Raw genomic sequence first — 19807 nt, 5'->3', positions numbered from 1 at the left:
GTAGTAAAAAATTATATATATACATATATATACACACATTTATTTTTAATTCTAGAAACAACAGTGACATAAATAAGTACAACCAGAGATGTGAGCAGGTGAGGGCACAAGAAACCCTTATTGTTGGCACAAGCTTCACACCCTAGGTAACCAGTAATCTTTCTGTCTCTGCAGATTTGCATATTCAAAATATTTCAAGTAAAAGGAATAAATACTATGCGGTGCTTTATGTCTGGCTTCTTTCACTTAACACATCACTTTAAGGACTCCTGTTGTACCATGTATCAGAATTTTGTTTCTGTTTATGGTCAAATAATATTCCATTGTATGGATGCACTATATTTTATCAGTTGATAGACATTTGTGTTCTACTTTTTTACTGTTGCATATAGTGTTGTTATAAAAACTCTCATACAGGAGAGTTTTTGTATGTTTTTGAATGGACATATGTTTTCATTTCTCTTAATTTCACGGGTAGGAACAGAATGATTAATATTTTAAAGATATGCCAAGCTGTTTTTCAAGGGCCTACACTAATTTTACATTCCCATGGACCATGTATGAGGTCTCCAACTTCTCCTCATCCTTTCAACATTTGTTTTTATTTCTTTTGACTACTAGAACCATCCTCGTAAATACGGGGTTGACAAGCAGGGTTTTCTGCAGTGCAATGGAGAGGCTCTGATTCTTTTCATTGTGTTCATTTGACTGTGGTGCTGGGGATAAAACCCAGGGCCTCGAGCATGCTAGACATGCACAGTACTTTACCACCGAGCTAGGCCCCCAGCTGGAGGCACTGCATTTTGATCGTGGTAATGGTTACACAACTGTGCCCATCTGTCAACTCATCAAACGCTGTATTTAAAATTCAAGAATTTTAGGTGGGAGTGGCTGTACACACCTGTAACCCCTGTACCCCAGGGGGCTAAGGCAGGAGGAATGTTAGTGTAAGCATAAGCCCAGCATGTGAGCCCAGCCTGGGCAACCCAGCAACTTCTTATTGAGACCCTGGCTCAAAATAAAAAGAATAAAAAGAGATGGGAATGCAGTCAGACAAAAGGTCCTGAGTTCAATACCCCATATTGTGAAAGAAACAAAGAAACAAAGAAAGAAACAAGGAAAGAAAGAAGAAAAAAGGCAGGAGGAAGAAAGGGAAAGAGAAAAAGAGAGAATTTTACTATATGTAAATTATTCTTCAATAAAACTAATTTTTAATTGCTTATTTTAAATCATGCATTACTTTAGAAATTTTGAATTTTCACTTTCACATGAAAGAATCTGTTATCATAAATGGACATATACTTCCAAGACCACAAACTTTTCCACTCACTAAGACACTGGTATTTTCTCCACAGTTCTACAGTAAAAGTATTTAAGCTCTAATGATAATAATCAGCATCTCCATTACAAGTCTGTTTATTTGGGTCAGAATCATTAAGCTCACATGTAATTTAGTTGCTTCATGTTACACCTTTTTTTCTAAATCTGATTTGAGATATCTTATGTACTTTCATTAGTTTATTCCAAGTCACATAAAAAGGGATCAACAAAGTTGATTTAATTAAAAACAAACAAAATTTAGATGGACTATTATCTTTATCCCAAAAGCTTAAATTTTAAATGTCACAGTGTAAAAAATGGTTTCTTAATATACTGGTCTTAATTTCTTAGTATTTCTTAAGAAATATTCTTAAGACCAATTTCTTAATATTTTCTTAATATACTGGTCTTAATATATAAGTATATATAATATACTTATATACTGAAAAATATAACTATTTTCAATGTTCTTTAAATAACCATGGTCTCCAAATACAATTAAGACACTGAAATAACCAAAAGTCCAAAATGAAAAAATATACTAATATTTACACAGTCTAATAAATAAACACGTGTGTGGTTTCTGCCTAGAAATACCTGGTTTAGCAAAAATGTTCCCTGTAGGTGTGGAAAAACCCTATTCACAGGGAACTGCTAGACCAAGGTGAAGTGCGATTCACAGTACAAATTTCACCTCCAACCCTTATCAACTTGCGCCAGTTACCCAATCTCTTTGAGCCTCAAGTCTCCTCACTTGTAAGTCAGGATAACGGGACCTGACTTGCAGAAGTGTGGTGACAACATCCATTATATAATCAACAGAGAATGTCATCTGAAAAATATCAAGCATTACAATTCACATAATTTATAAATTTCTTTCTCTCATTTCTGTTCAGTATACTTCCTCTCTGTAGCCCACATAGGAAAAGTCCCTAATTAAAGGATTCAGATGCGTGACTTGTCCAAACCAACATCAAGACATCACCAAAAACCTGAAAAAGCGGCACCTCAAAGGTAGACACGATAAATGCATCCTCTGACCAAAAACGACAAAGTTCAAGATGCACAGCACATATAGGCCCAAGTTACAACCTACTAAATTACATTACTTGGCCAAGTATAAAAATCTAATCACCAGCAGAAAGGCCTCAATGAGAAAGACTAAGTATTATGAAAGAAATGCATGATGTAAACTGAGAAGTAATTAGAGCAGAAAACATTAAGGAAGCCCTAAATCTTATAGTTTAGCCATTTAAAATGTCAATAAGCCTGCTTTCTCTTCTTGGCCATGCATTCCCGATGACAGTAAACACATGTCAGTTGGCCTACTTTTGAAAGTTTGCTGCTGTTTGGGCTACACAGACTCGTGTGTGTGTCTGCCTGTCTGTCTGTGTCTTTGTGTTTGAGAGGATTCAAAAAATTACAGCAAACACTTCTAGAGAACTTTGTCATGAATCCTGACTTCACAGAAAATCAAGTGTTTCTCTGAATGCGGTAAAAAACCACACTTAAGTTGTTTGAAGAATGAAATATATACTTGTACCTTTCAAAATGCTGGGCGTCAGCATGTAAAAAGTGTACTATAAGAATTTTCCCCCAAAAAAGCAAATTATGAATAACAAACTAAAAACTCTGAATTTGTTCTGTCTATGTCTGTTTCAAGTAACTAGTCATTCATATTTAAAAGCAAGAAAGCAGACAAGAGAAAGAGTAATAGCTACTTTTTCTGTCTGCATAAGCAGACTGTGTACCAAATGACCAGCCACAGTTGCCACTGGCTTTCCAAAGCAGGAAGAAAGGAGAATCTAAAGTTCTTTTTAAAACTTTTTAGGGCTGGAGCTATAACTCAGCAGCACAGCAAGCACAAGGTCCTGAGTTTGATTCCCAGAACCAAAAAAAAAAACAAAACATGATGACGGTAAGTACAGCCTTATGAGGACTGTAATTTTGCCTGGAGATGTAGCTCAGCGGCACAGCACGTGCCTAACAAACGGGAGGTCCTGAGTTCAACTCATGATGCAAAAAAAAAACATTCAATTTAAATTTTTAAAGTATTTTTTCCTGTACCTTTGTTTGCCTCCCACACTTTTCATTATTTTCTTAACATTTTGAGATGTTAAACTGTGAATTCTTTATATAGCACAGTTGAAAAGAATAGTAACTTTCAAGCAGTTAGTGACATTAAAACAGTCAAGAGAAAATAAAGCAACTTGGTTTATTTCTGAATACTTCAGAAATCACACCTTCAGAGACTCCCTCTCTGGGCAGAATGAAAGCAATGGACTTACATGAATTGATATGCGCCTTGTATTGAACCATGTAGCAATTCTGCTAAATTCACTTATTATTGCTAAGAGATTATAGATTCTGTTATGTTTTCTAAATTCATCATCATATGACCAATGAATACAGATAATTTTTATCTAATATTTATGTTTTATTTCTTTTTCTTGCCTTATATAATTGGCTAGGACCTGCAGTAAAGACACGGTGATGGAAGCCATAGTGCACTCACCAGGAAAGTATTCCATGTATCACCACTGAGTATTAGGTTGGCTACAGATTTTTTTAACGGATAATCTTTATCATATTCAGGAAGTTTCTTCCTATCTGTAGTTTACTAAAACTTCTTTATAAATGGCTATGAATTTTATCAAAGATTTTTTTCTACTTCAATTGAGGTGAGTATATGAGTTTTCTTCATTCTAATACAGTAAATTACATTGATCTTCTAACGTTAACCATCCTTGTTTTTCTGGAATAAATTGCACTCAAAATGATGAGTAATTCATTTTATACTCACTGGATTCTAACTGCTAACATTATATGTAAATTGTACGAAGGAATAAAGGGAGAGGAGAAAAGGACGGGAGGGAGAGTGTAAAGGGGGGCAAAGGGGTTAGGTTTGTGAAATTGAGGATAAGAAAAACATGACAGCCAAAAAGAATTGTGCAACAGAAGAGTAACACTGAGACAATCTCTCAAAAAGAACAGCCAGTTTTTTTTTAATTAACTGTACAAGAGGGGTAATACTCAAATAATAGGAGTTACAGAAAGAGAAAATAAAACCTAGGGGAAAATTCATAAGCAACATTAACTGAAAACATTTTCTCAAAACCATTTAATTTGCATTTCCACTTTGAAGGGCCCAGCACAACATATGAATCAAGACACAACACTGCAAAATTTCAGAACCTGAAGAACAAAGGCAACGTTCTATGAGCTCCCAGAAAGAATAACAAGCTACATACAAAGGAAAAGATGATAAAACGGCTTCAGACTCTCCCACATAACGCCTTCTACATTCTGAACTAAAATCATTAAAAACAAGCAGTTGTTATCCAGGCCAAATTATCAATCAAGAGTTAAGAAATCTTCAGATAGGTGAGATCTCCCACAAGGTTTTTTAGAACTTCTTCCACCAAAAAGAAGAAATAAAGCACCATGGGAGAAAAGGCAGTGCGATATTACTGTTTTCTGTTACAAATTTTATGGGCTCAGTTTTATTTATTATATTTAATAAAAACAAATCTAAAAGATTTACCAAATATGATAAAAGCTACATACAATTTTTAAGCCATAACAACACTTACCCATGTAAAATGATACTTTAAACAATTTTATGTAAGTATATTACATGTAGAAATCTTTTAATAAATAGCAAAGTAAATTAAAGATACTTTCATATAAAATTATACTAGCAATATTAACTTTTCATAGTTTGATACTTTCATGGAGCATTTTTGCCACAAGTAAAAGAAAAGCTGACCTTAATAAAAGGGTCAAAATCTGCCTCTGTGAATTACATGCAAAAGAAACAAAGCGAGTCCTTTAATAGTGAAGTTTTTGATACCAGTCCTCCAAAAATGAAGCTGGTTATTGTGAAAACTTTATCACAAGGTCTAGGACCTTCTCTGTCAAAAATTTTCACTAAATTACAAATACAACTGAAATCAGGTGGTGGAGAAAGCTGAAGCAAAGGGGCATAGCTGGGAGGGTGGAGGGGAAGGCAGAGAAAGAGTGTGCATGTGAGTGTGAGACAGCTATGGAGCTGGAATCTGTACGTGTCAAACAGCTGAACAGCTAGGGAGAAACACAAGACTGCAGGATACTGTTGCCTTGTTAGCCCTACCCTTCCCATTTCATTTAAACTGATTTAATCACTAAATTAATCCCTAAAATTACTTATGCACAATCACATTGTCCTAAGTTTTAGTAAATATTCGTTCTCACCAATTTAGAGAATTAACTGCTGTAAATCTTAGACGATTTTCCACATTAGGATAATCTTTTTGAAATATAATAGAATTAAAATATTTTAATATCTTTTTTAAGAGATTTTAAAGTACTCAAATGTGATTAATACGATTATATTTTTGGTGCATATGTAAAATATTCTTGAGTAAACACATGCAAATTAATGAGAAAACACAACCTTTTTGAAGTTCAAAGTATGGAGTTATTTAGACACGCAAACAGCAGATTTAACATTAACATACATTTAGACTCTTCTACACAAATATAAAGCACACATACTATTTAAACACAACATTAAGACGTATTCGCTATCAAAGCAGATTTGTAAGGTTAACAGCTCACAATCCACTTCTACACTTGATCTTAGCCAAAAGGCCGAGAAGCGATTCACAATCCACTTCTGACACAGCTGAAGACAGACAGCAGCAGTCACCTACAACCAAGATAATAGTGAAAACCAAGCTCTCCAAGTCAGTAAGTATCATTGAGACGAAGGGCAAAGCATGTGAACAGAGACTTGGGGAATACCCACGGAAGAAAGCCAAGCCAGGAGCATAACAAAGGCGGCACAGTCAGCAAAGAAGGGACCTTGGAAGAACGATGCCATGAAAACCAAGAGAGAAGAGGGCTCCGAGAAAGAGCTAGCAAAAGCAGAGGCTAAGTGAGATCAAAGAGGATGGAGATAAATCAAAACCACAGCAGAAAGTGAATAGCCATATTGAATTGGTTAAGATTACCTATTTCCATCTCAACTGACAGAACTAAGAGTTTATCTTGCGGGGAGGAGGGAGAGGGGAGTGGACACTTGGAGGGACACAGACTTTAGTCCTCGTTCTCACTGTCTGCAGTCCACGACAACAAAAGAAACTCTGATTTGGTTTTTTCTTCCGAGCTCTCTTTACTCACCAAACTGTGGGGTAGGTAAGATTCTAGCTGCTCGAATTGGGCCATGTCGAACAGAGAAGAGCTCCTGTGCTTCCCCACTAATCTGCATACAAGGAGACAGGAAAAAAATTCAGTAAAGTAGAATGTAGGTCACAACATTATTAGAGGAAAACAAGATCATCTAAATTTTACCAGAATTTGCCTTAAAAAATGCATACAAACACACAAACACCCACATTCATTTTAGCTTATCATACACATCAAGTATATTCATAGCTTAAATTATCAAGTATTTGTAGAAAAATAAGAGCCCATATTCTATTTGAAGTGGAAAAATGCAGACTGTCCCAGAAATCTATTAACTCTCACTTGACTAAACATAGGAATCTGTACAATTCCTGCATGACTACTTTCTACTTTAGAGTAAAGCAACTATGATACTATTCTGGAAATTACAACTTAAATACCATAGCAACTCTCACCGGTTACTAAAACTGGTTATGTTTCTGGAATGATGATTTAGTTTTGCGTAAATCATTTAACTCTATAAGCCTATATTCTTTTTCAATTATAAAATAAGGAAAACCTGGTAAAATGACCTCCAAAATAATCTCAATATTCTGTGAATAAAAAGTTACACGTAAGCAAATTCAAATGTCATCTTTTACACAGAGATCAAATGCTATACGAATGTCCATTCTTCTCGCGTGATATCAGATTTCTCAGATATACAGAATATAGGATTCTATTAATCCAAATGGTAAAAGGGGTATGCTAGTATCTATCCAGTGTGAAAACATCGCTTTTCAACTAATGACTGATACTCTGAGCAGACTATATTAAAGAACATTCTTGCAGGCATATTTTAAGTGGTCATTTTGTTCTCAATACATGTTCATAATTATCTAGCATTTTATGGCCTATATAATATCAGACAAAATAGTATATATTATAAAACTAGTTCTAAATATCTAAGAACTTGTAATAAATATAATAAACGTAAAAGTTCAGTAGAAAAAAACATACTTTGATATTTTAATAGGCCTGTCCAATAAGTGGCTTAAGATATCAAAAATATATGCATTATAAAAAAAAACCTATACATCCTCCAATATTAAACTGTACATCTGCAGAGGTACCTTTTAGAGTAACCACTTTTTAAGATTTTTCAGCTTTTCTTCTATCTCAACTTAAAAGCTTCAAACTGTAAAATTTTTTCTCTCCTATAAATATTCATTTTGCCTATGACAATTATCACAAATTACTGTCTGGATCAGCAAACCCTCGTACAGCACACGGGATGCGGAGCACGTGAGGCCAGCAAGCATCAGCTGTGCGGCAACAGCACCACCTGTCACCAAGGAGACACGCAAAGCTACAAGCTCGGCGCAGCCTGCGGGGTAAACGTCGTGACTCTGAAAGTCCCCTTGTGACCTTTCATTTTCAAAATTAAACTCATCACATCCTATATAGCAGCTCTTCAGTCTACCTTTCATTACCACAGAATAGAATTTGAAATGAAGACCTTTTTAAATGGCTGTTTTGTTCAATTTTCCAGTTCATGTATTATCTGAAATTTAATTTACACTATCCTTGATTTTTAAGCATATATACAACAAAGAGTGATCCACAGTGTAGTCCACTGATGTTTCTGGTTAGTCCCATATTGCCAATTCTAGAAAATTTATCAGTAGACAAAAGAATAAGCGGCATGCTAAGTCGTCTGTATTCTGATAATGAACTTTCTGCTGACTAACAAGTAATAATCATAATAACATACATACTATTTCTATTAATAAGAACATAAAGAATAAGTTTTAAAATAACACGGTAGAGTTTACACTGAAACTGTAATTCTAGGTAATGAAAAACACTTCTCACTTATGTAACAAGTTAGAGTATTCTAAAGTAAAATCTACTGTTCTATACTATTATTTCCACGTGCCAGGGGTCTGGTATTTAACTTTGGGTTCTATCAAATAAAACCTTAATGTTTAAAAAAAAAAAAAGTTCAATCATGTTTAACAGAGCCTCTGTACTCAAATATACTAAAAGCAATTTTTAAAAACCAAATCTGCCTTGGCACACTCACAATATGACAGAAGTTTACCATCACTATATTTAATGCACAAGAGCTTAGTTTGACATAGAAAAACATTTTGAAACTTCAAACACAATATGGTTTTCAGATTTTAAAAAAAGGGTTCAGAACAGACCTAAATGCTCTATTCTAGCCTTCTATTAGAGGTCTTTCTTTATAGGTAAAGTGGAAAAATTCTGATGCAGAAGAAGGCAAAAAAAAAAAAAAAAAAAAAAAAAAAAAAAAACCATAGGAATTGTTTATAAAATGTATCTACACATTCACTGTCCATTTCCTTTTAATTCCTCACAGTGAAGATCCCCAAATCTTTATGACATAAGGAAAAAGAAGCAGAAAGGAAGCACTGTGTCACATTTACAGCTATCTGTGAATAAAGCCATGACTGTACAACATACTGAAATTAAAAGTGTGATTCTAAACTATCCTACAGGAGTCATAAACACCAACCTTCCCAGGAAAGAACTTTCCAAATAGTATGTGAACACTGTACATTAGCATGCCCCTTCAGAACAGAAACATATTCAGACAGGATGGACGTTTTAGAAAGGACACAGAGAGCATTCTGGGAGGCTGAGACAAGAGGATCACAAGTTTGAGCCCAGCCTGGGCAACTTGGAGACACAGTGAGAATCTACCTAAAAATAAAAAATAACGCTGTAACTCAATGTAAAGGCCCTGAGTTCAATTCCTAGTATAAAAAAAAAAAGAAAAAAAGGAGGAGGAGGAGGAGACAGAAAGGACACACAGAGGATGGTAATGTCCTTAGCGACTGCGTTAGCTCACATGCTGAAGTATCTCTAATAATTACCAGTATGTTCACTGGTAATATTGCTTTCACAGAAAAGGCTGTCAAACCTGACTTTTCAGTTTCTTAAAAACAGCTCAGATTTTATAAGTCCTGAAAATTACACAGAGCTGTAAGTTCACTTTTAAACCCACAATAACAATAAATGCAAGAACGGAACTTCAAGGAAGAAGTGTCCTGAGCAGTGCTCCAACTCCCTGGCAACAGTGCTAACTTGGGGAGAGGAGCAAACCGAGCTCCAAGAGCTCCTCGTGGTGTCTGCCTTTGTTCTTGCTGGCATTTTAATTTCTGATGACAGACTTTTGTTGTTTGGGGCATAAACCGGACGTACCAGCTTGGAGGCACAATAAGGAGAACAAAGAATGATTTGTTCACACTGCAGGAAAAAAATCTTTTCCAACCATAGAAAATAGCTTTCGCATGGTGAAAATATGCAAATTACATACCAAACCAAAAAAATGGTGGAGAAACACAAGTTTAGAACCTCACAACTTAATCTAAGGCAAAAGGAAATTACAGCAGCCCAGACAATAATATACACAGAGAAAAGGCTATAAAAACTCTGGGAGAGCTGTCTAAGTGCTTACCTCTAGAGAATTCTAAAAAGAAATGAAGGCCAGCTAGCCTTAAGAAACAAACTTGTTTCTCAAGTCTTAATGTCTGACCAAGTACAAAATGGAAAATTCAATCAAATACCAAGGATAAAAAATAATGCTTTACAATGCCATGGAACTAGGACAATAGTACACATTTGTAACACCACCTTCCCCGAAAGACACTGGTAAAAATGGAGGACGGTGGTTGGCAAACCTTACTGAGCAATAATAGTAAGCATTTCAAGATGCACAGACTGGTGCTTGGGGTGTGGCTCCGTAGTAAAGCACTTGCCTAGCATGTGCAAAGCCCTAAAGTCAATCCTCAGCACCACAAAAAAATAAAGCACAAATCATTAGTTGTAAGTACAGTTCTGGGATTCTTCAGGGTTAAGGCACCTCTTACCAGCATACATACATATAACATAAAATAAAACAAAACAAAACTGCAAAACTCAAAAGGTCCTTCCCAGAAAGAAAAAGGGGAAATCTCAATTTAAAAGTAACATTAACCACAATACTGACTTCTGATAGTTTATATAAGTATTACTTGTTGAAGCCAGGCATGGTGTGCACACCAGGGATCTCAGCTCTCTGGGAGCTCAGGGAGAGAATCGCAAGTCCAAACCCACTCTGGGCAACTTGGTGAATTAGCAAGACCCTGTCTGAAAATAAAAGAAATGGGCAGGTAGCTCAGTGGGAAGGCCCTGGGTTCAATCAGCAGCACAACCAAAGAAGAACCTGTACTTGAACTTAATATAACTGTGATCATATAGCATGTATTGTTATGGTGGCTTCTTGTGCACAGTACTATGCCAGTAAAATTAACTAGGGTTGTTCCGTGGGATTGCAGGGGGGGATTTAACTTCTGTTGCTATTTAGACTTCACTGTACTGTTGATAGATCTCTGGGCTGTTTCTAGGTTTTAGTTAAGATATCAAGAAAAACTGAAGTATTTTGAAATGGGAAAAAATGACTGTTTGCTTTAATGGATTACCAGGAGTTCTGTAGAGGGTCCCCAGAGGTTATCTGATTCCAGAGGGATCTGCATTTTTCTTTGACTGAAATACTTTACAATACTCTGAGTTGTAGAAAACTAAGGGTGGTGCAATTCATTCTTAAACACAGAAATGCAAGAGTTTTTATCTGGTAAAAATACAACTGAATTTCACTCTATGAAAAGATGATCCCAAGCCATAGCTCCAGCTACTAGAGAGGCTGAGGAAGAAAGATGCATGTTAGAAGCAAGCCTGGGCAACTTAGCAAGATTCTGTCTCAGAAATTAAAAAGTCTGGGGATGTAGCTCACTGGTGCTTGCAGAGCATGTGTGAAGTACTTGCCAAGTATGTGTGAAACCCTGTGTTCAATACCCAGTAATGCAAGAAAGGGCGTTTGGTAGGGATCTGTTACGGTGTGTCTCCCCAAAGCCTCAGGCAGTCATAGGGATTTTTCAGAGGTGTCTGAATCTAGAGCATGTGATTGATTCATGGTGCTATGCTAGGATTAAGAGTGGGTGACTGCTGGATCAGTCTACTGACTGGACTTTGGGTGTCAGATATTTGGTCTCAGCAACGAGAATAGTAACCCACACAGTATCTATCAGATAGTTCATTTCAGCATTGCTAATTGCCTATACCTTTCTTCACCTTCTCTTCCAACTACCTATAACAACTTCCCAATACTCACTAATGAGTGAGTTAAATAACACAGGTCACCTGTGCATTTTATAACTTTAAGAATCTTATTTTACCTTTCTGAAAATAATATCATGAAAATTATTACTATGAATATTCTTGCACATGGCACCTACTGAATATGTATTTGTTTGGGGTATGAATCTAGCAGTGTAAGTGCTTCTATTCAAAATGTATCAGGATAGGGCCAGGGGTATAGCTCAGAAGCATAGCACCTGCCTGACAAGCTTGAGATCCTGAGTTCGATTCTCAGTACAAAAAAAATTTATCAGGATAATCAACTGATGAATGGTTAAAGAAGATGTAGGGTTTTTATACAATGGAGTACTACTCTGCCATAAAGAAGGATAAGCTTGACATATTTCTAGATAAATGGATGCACCTTGAGACCATATTCTTAAGTGAAATAAATCAGATGCACATGTGTAAATACCACACTGTTTCTCTGGTGTGAGAAACCAAAAGTGTAAATAAGATCAAAATGTGTAATAGATATTGTGAAATAGGAAGAAAATATTCAGACAGGAAGGGAAACTAGAGGGAGCAAAGGAAGGAAGGGAAAAGAAGAAGTGAGAAAAGAAAAATAGAAACACAGCTTTTATAAATGAGGGGACGAGGGGTGAAGGGTGGGTAGGGGAATAGGAAAAAAAAGAATTAAGTTATATCATTTACAGGTACAAGTTCCCTATGGAAGGTGATCATTATGTAGACCTAAAATGTATCAATAAACTTAATTTTTTAAAAATCCCAACTGAAAAAAAAAAAAAAAAAAGGACATCAGGATAGGCATGGGTGCACATCATGTAGATTTTAACAAGACAGTTATCCAAAGCAATAGTACCAACTTATGCTTCCACAAGCAATGTATGGAGGCTCTACATGTTCTGGATATCCTAGTTAGAAATCAACATCAGCCATTCTGGTGAGGACACAGAAATAATAGATTTAATCTATTATTTTTAGCTGGGGACAGTGGAGCATGCCTGTAAACCCAGCACTTGGGAGGCTGAGGCCGGAGGATGGTTGCAAGTTGGAGGCCAGTCCAGACTACACAGTGAGTTCAATGCCAGCCTCAACTACGTAGCAAGATCCTGCCTCAAAAAATTAAAAAGTTAATTATTTATTTACTTGAAGTTATTACTTTTATGGTGAATGAAATGCATAACTTGGTCTCTCTTGGATATGTAAGACTGCCTCAAATTAAATACAGAAAGTATCGATTACAATGAACTTCTGTCTCCAGTGGTAGATGTAAGAGTGCTGAATACGAATGAGATCCAAGGGTTCACTTCAGCAATTCTGGAAGAAGGTAGAGCTTTTCCTACCTAATCAAATTCATACTGTAAATCCAAATACAGTAACAACCAATCCTTCTCTCAATCTAAAATACAATGACTGGGTTATAGCAACACAACATCCCTTGAGAAAAATTTGTAAAAATTCAGATGTCCATCTTCTAGACAATGAATACACCTTAACAAATGTAAAATAATATTAATCCTACAATAGCTGTGACCAAATTAATAACAGGGAGATAGCTGGAAATTAACAAAATACTTGAAGATTAAGACACATACTTCTAAATAAAAGGTCAAACAAACGTTCAGAAGAATGTTGTATTTTAACTAAATGAAAATTAAAATTCAACGTCATCACAATCTGTGGGATACAATGAAAGCAGGGAGTGTGGAGGGAGACCAGAGCAAAAGAATGATCTAAAATTTACAATCCACTGTATGAAATGAGCAACCTGAACTTAAAGTAAGCAGAACCCAGTAAGTATAGAGAAGTAGTCAATAAAACTGGAAACAGGAAATCAATAGATAAAAATCAATTAAAGGAAAGCTGGTTCTCTGTAAAGATCAATAAAAATCATTAAAACTCCAACCAGGTTAAGAAAGAAATTATAAAAATAAACGCAAAAGGAAAGATCACTACAGATCCCATGAATATGAGAAGAATAATGAACAAATTGATGCCCTCATTTGCTAACCTAGATGAAATGGACCAACTCCTTGAAGGACAGAAGCTGCCAAAATCCTCACATCAAGAAACAAAGAACAATCTTCAGTTTGGAAATTGTTCTTCATAGCAAGGATTAAAGCCAGCGCCTCACATAAACTCATCTCAAACTCACTCTCACTCCTGACAATAATCTTGACAGGCCTGCACCCATTAATGAAACTGAATCAGTACCTGATAACCTTATGAACAGAAAGCACAGCCCAGATGAGTCCGCTGGTAAATTGTACAAACATTTAAGAAACAAGGGCCAGGGATACAGCTCAGTGGCACAAGCGCCTGCCTGGCAAGCACAAGGTCCTGAGTTCGATTCCCGGTACAAAAAAAAAAAAAAGAAAGAAAGAACACGAGTTCTCTACAATCTCTTCCAGAAAACAGCTGAAAGAATTCCTCCTAATTCACCCTAAGAGCCCTGCAAAGAAATGAAAAAGAAAAAAAAAAAGCCATTATATGAAAACTACAGCCAGACATGGAGGCTGGGAATATAGCTCAGGGCAAAGGCCACGGATTCGATCAGCGGGAAGGAAAAATGGGAGGGAGAGAGGGAGGGAACTTGAAGCTTTCACCATAAGCTCAAAAATAAGGAAATGATGCTCCTTCTCATCACTGCTTTTTAAAATCATCCTAGCTCACCAGGTGTGATGGCGCACACATGTAATCCCAGCACTCAGGAGGCAGGAGCAGCAGGATTACCTTGAGCTCGAGGCCGGTCTGGGCTACAGAGTAGTTCAAGACCAGCCTGGACTACACAGTGAGACCCTGTCTCAAAACACAAAGGAGACAAAGAAAGAGAGACGGAGGGAGGAAGGAAGAAGGAAGAGGAAGGGAGGGAGGAAGAAAGAAAGTAGAAAAGGAAAGAAAAGAGAAGGAAGGCAAGAAAGAAGGAATGGATACAGACAGAACATCTTTAATCCAAAACTCAAAAATCCACCAAACTCTGAAACTTTTTGAGCCCCCATATGATACAAGTCTCATGTTTCAATGTACACAGGCATTGTTTCATACACAACATTTAAAATACTGTATTTACAGGACTTTTGGTCCAGGCACATATGAAAAATAAAGGAATTCTGCAGCCAGCCGGCGGCACAGGCCTGTTAGTTGTGGGCGGCTGAGGCAAGAGGATCACAAGCCCCAGCCCGACCAATGTAACTTAGTAATTTAGCAAGCCCTGTCTCAAACAAAAAATAAAATCACGGCCTGTGGCCTGGGGATATACAGCACAGTGAGAAGTCTCTGGAATGAATTCACAGCACCAGAAAGCAACAAACAAATGAACAACGCACAACTGTTCATGTCAGAGTTCCCTGGATAGGGCTGAGGATATAGCTCGGTGGCACAACACCCAGCTAGCAAGTACAAGGTCCTGAGTTCAATTCCCAGCACCAAAAAAAAAAGAAAAATTGCCTGGATAAATCCTGAACAAGTCCTACAGTGCAAAAGCAGCTAATATTTGAGACCTTGAAAGTTTTATTACTCCCAGAATCATGGTCTGTGGCAACAATGCAAAACAGATACAGTACAGTACACCAGGTCATAGGTTACAAATTCGATTTATTTTAGTAGGAAATAAATAGTACTGTGTTTATTTGCTGTACAAACTCACTAGATCTGAGTTTGGCATTGAAATAAGGGAAATAACATCTACTCTCACAAGGCAGCCGTCACAACGTGCGTTCAAAAGCACATGTAACATCTAGGTGGCACTAAATAAATGATAAACCAAGGAAATGCTTGTTGAATGAATAAACTGATGGATGAATGACCATGTATCTATTGGTATCATTATTTTATCTAAATAATATTCAGCATGATACGGCTCTGCCTCCGGTCCCCTCAGCATGTTACCGACTCTGGATACTCAGCCATCTGTATAATCCCACAGCACAGAGCAGGGACAACTCAGCTCTAACTCAGTTCTTGAACCCACTGGATCGCTTCCCCTGCTCCACAGCGCTGGAGAAAAGCACCACTTAGGACCAAGGCTGTCGTTTTTAACCACACTAGTCTTCATAGCCCTGGCTGAGACCACGCCAGTCTCTATGCTGTCTTTTATGTATTTATGTTTTTACCTCCAACATGAAATGGCCCACTGGAATATGCAAATATGGCTTATCAATATTTTCTAATTGTTTTGCATGTATTAACCATAAACACAAAAGCAAAGTTCCTTAAAAAGACCACTTCACTAGCTTTATTTATTAGTAACGTGTGTAGTACACAATGCTGACATTCCTTGTGGGGACCTGGTACACGTACACGCCACATCTTCATTCTTTTTGCATCCCTGTCATCCCGCCCCTCCCTCCATCCATACCTTGATCCCTCCCCCTTTTTGGGTACATGTTTGCAGTACACAACGTTGACATCCTTGTGTGGACTCAGGACATGTACAAAACACACCTTGATTCCTCTTTTCACCCTCTTTCCCTCCCCTCCCTCTCCCTCTCTCCATCCTTTGACTCCCTCCCCCTTTTGAGAAAAATCTATCTCCCGACTTCCTGTTATCTATCTTTTATTTTGTTCCTTATTTATAATTTGGGTCTCTCATATAAAAGAAATCGTGTGATATTTAAGCTTGTGTGTCTGATTTACTTCACTTAACATTATGGTCTCAAGATGCACCCACTTCCCTACAAGGGACTCGGGTCTACCTTTCTTTACAGCAGAGTAGTACTCCAATGTGTGTAAGCGTATTTTTTTATCCATTCACCTGCTGATGGACATTCAGGCCACTTCCAAGATTTAGTTATTATGAATTCTGCTGCTATAAACATGGGTACCCATATCACTACAATATGATGTATTCAACTCCAATAAAAATTTTTTACTAAGAAACAAAGATACTTCAGCTATTTATAACACATCAATAATGGCACATTAATTCCAACAAATTTTTTTCAGTTCGAAGGATTAAACCCTAGGCCTCAACATGCTCGGTAAGTATTCTACCACTGATCCCCCGTTTTTTAACCCCCCCCTTCTCTAGGCTGGCCTTAAACTCACTTTGTAGCCCAGCCCTCAAACTTGCAATGATTCTCCTGCCTCAGCCTCTTGAGTGCTGGAATTATAGGCATGTGCCACCATGCCTGGCTCCCATAATTTATTTTTCATTATGGAGAAATCATGGGGTAAGACATGGCAAGTACAATACGAAGCATCTTAGCTAAGAAGCAAGAAAGACAGCCGTAGTGTAGTGCTTGCCTAACATGCAGGAAGCCCTGAGTTTGATCCCTACCACTGGAAAAACAATTTTTTTTTTTAAAGAAACAACAAAGAGACCTCATCTAACAGCACCTAAGCAGCTATTAAAAATATGAAGCAACCAAGTATTGTGGAGCACATATATAATCCTAGCACTCTGGCAAGAGGATCATGAGTTCAAGGCCTGCCTGAGCTGCAGAGCAAGATCCTATCTTGGGGGAAAAAAAAAAAAGCAAAAAAACCACTTACAAAGCAAGATCTCTCCCTCCTTGGATGTCAACTTCATGATATACAGTGGAGCTTCCATGTCCACAGGTCCCTAATCCTGGAATTCAACTAAGTATGGCTTCAACCAGTAACAGATCAAAACTACTGAGGAAAAAGTGGGGCATGGTGGCACATGCCTGTAATCCCAGCACTTGAGAGGCTATGGCAGGAGGATTACCACTTTGAGGCCAGCCTGGACTATACTTCGAGACCCTGTTTCAAAAAATTTTTTTCAGAAAAAAAAAAACAAATCTATACTGAACATGTAGTCCTCTTTTCCTTGTCATTATTCCCTTCATGATACATATAACTATTTACATAGAACTTGCATTAAGTATCATAAATAATCCATTAACGTATGCAGGGTATGTATGGCTTATATGCGAACAGTATACGACTTATACAAGGGACTTAAGTAGCTAGGGCTTTGGACTTATGTTGAGTGTGAGCACAGTGTTGTATCTTGCAACCAAACCTTCACTGAGTAGTAAAAGATGGTTTTATATTGATTTTATAAGCAGAAGAAAAAAAGACTGTCAAAAATTCTGTAGTCTCAAATGCCTTCAGGATCTCCTGATACACTGCTTAATAGTTCTTAAACTCAGCCATATTTTCACTGCCAATGTTTGAATTCGTGTATATTTCATGTCTCAACAATTTCAAAATCCTAAGATAGCACAGCCTGAGGAATGTATTTCTAATGGAAAAGAGGAGTCAGTCCTTTAGAAAGCACCTCAGAACTAGGGGGAAGAAGGAAGCAAGTTTTGTTTTATTTTTGCCTGCCTAACCACAAATGATTCAGTTAATGCCAGAGTGTCAGTATCTTTGTAGCCTCACTCTACATCATCAAGAAAAAAAATGCAAACCACAAAAACCACCTAAAATGCATACTTGTGAGGACTGACAACTTATAGAACAGATATTTGCTAACCACATAAAGGAGACTACAACCCAGTCTGTATTTTGGTCTTGACACTAAATACAAAATATAAAACTTAAAGCGAGAAGGAAGTGAGTTTCAAGAACAATATGAAAACCACAAAACACAAATAATGAATGGAACTTGTAATCATGCTTTCAGGCTTCCAAATTTTTGCACACATAGAAAGAAGTATCTTAAAGCAACTTTAACCTTTTCCCTTCAGCCGGATTTTCTAAAGGAAGATCAAAGAAAAGCAGCTTGAACTCACACATTCCTTCAGCTACGCAACGCTGATTGAGACATTACACTTCAAAACCCCAGCCATGACCTCAGCAGCCACCAATCCCAGTATCACTCCAGCCCTTTGAAGCTACTCTAATGGTATCTTCCATTTGCAACTAACACTTCTGTAGTCAAAGATCTTCCTGGGGATGGACGTTAACGTGAAAGCACTCAGACGGTACTGACACACACATCTGGAGGCAGACTGGAAGGTGTTCAGGAGTCAATGCGACACCATTATGCAGAGTGTTGGCGTAGCAGCTGTCATAAACACTTCATAATCACTCAGACATACAAACCAGTTTGCCTTTAATTCATTACTTTATTACACATTGAATAGGAAGAATTTAAAAGATGCATTAAGCAAAAGAAGACAGACAAAAGATTACATGCTATGTGCACTTCAAAATCTACATCAGTTTATATTTAAGTCTAATACACAAAAAGCTAATGTCAGAGTGGCAACTACTTTTCACTGTGGAAAGTAGAACACTGCAGAACTCAGGAGGAAGAAATAAAATTCTGACTTTTTTGCCAGTGGCGGTTTCATTTACTTATATATGTACACACACACAAATGCACAAGGAAAAAACTTAAATTCTACACTTGCAATTTGTGCATGTTGTAGTATGTAAGTCTTTATAAATACCTATCATAAATGAACTGTGGCACTCCATATAATGGAATATTCTCTAACGCAAAAAAGCTGTAAGTAATCAATTCATGAAAGACAATCACACACACACACACACACACATTCCCAGAAAATGCTGTAATTCTCCTAATTAGACACACACCAGGGAGACACCCAGGTACAGGGAAGAAAGACAGCCGTGTGAGAGAGGGAGAGTGCAGTCACTCAAACGCCACCCGGAGACCGTCTGCCGGCAACTACAGTAGACAGGGAGTGTAGCTCTGTCCAGAGATGATACATTCTGCTGTTTTGGTCCAAAATGAAAAAAAACTATCCAACTCATTCCCTTTCTACTCCTAAAATTCAAAACATTCAAATGAGTATCAGCAAAATTTAGAAAACAAAAAACCCTACTCAAATTCCTTTGTAAAGTCCCACGAAAACTAGTACTTCCTAACACTACTCTTACAAGAAAAATGAGATAAATGACGATTACAATGAACCTGAAATACTGAGCAAAGGAATAGGTTTATAATGTATAATATTGTTTCATTTTAATATTTATTAATTCCAAAGATATTTTAATTTTATCTTAAAAGTTATTTTTAATGTACTTAGATCCTGATATATACTGTCAATTCTTGATGGTCTTCACTGCTCATAATTACTTTTCCCATTAAAAATACATATATAGCCAGGTGTGGTGGCGCACTCCTGTAATCCCAGCCCTCAGGAGGCTGAGGCAGGAGGATCGTTGTGAGTTCGAGGCCAGCCTGGGCTACAAAGTGAGCTCAAGGCCAGCCTGAACTGCACAGTGAGAC

The 19807-nt window shown here is 37.1% G+C and overlaps 1 protein-coding gene across 1 annotated transcript in view; it reads right to left on the bottom strand.

Annotated features, from left to right (window-relative positions):
- Bcas3 (breast carcinoma amplified sequence 3) overlaps positions 1-19807 on the bottom strand; it is a gene marked incomplete in the record, with an annotated part of 520369 nt that overhangs the window by 472646 nt on the left and 27916 nt on the right. Inside the window, 1 exon segment of the mRNA XM_013519304.1 lies at positions 6484-6565. Within this exon segment, the coding sequence (XP_013374758.1) occupies positions 6484-6565 (82 nt within the window).

The sequence above is a fragment of the Chinchilla lanigera genome, unplaced genomic scaffold, assembly GCF_000276665.1.
Source record: "Chinchilla lanigera isolate Chin_1 unplaced genomic scaffold, ChiLan1.0 scaffold00050, whole genome shotgun sequence".
In the NCBI taxonomy this organism is placed as follows: domain Eukaryota; kingdom Metazoa; phylum Chordata; class Mammalia; order Rodentia; family Chinchillidae; genus Chinchilla; species Chinchilla lanigera.
This window is presented reverse-complemented; position numbering and strand designations above follow the sequence as displayed.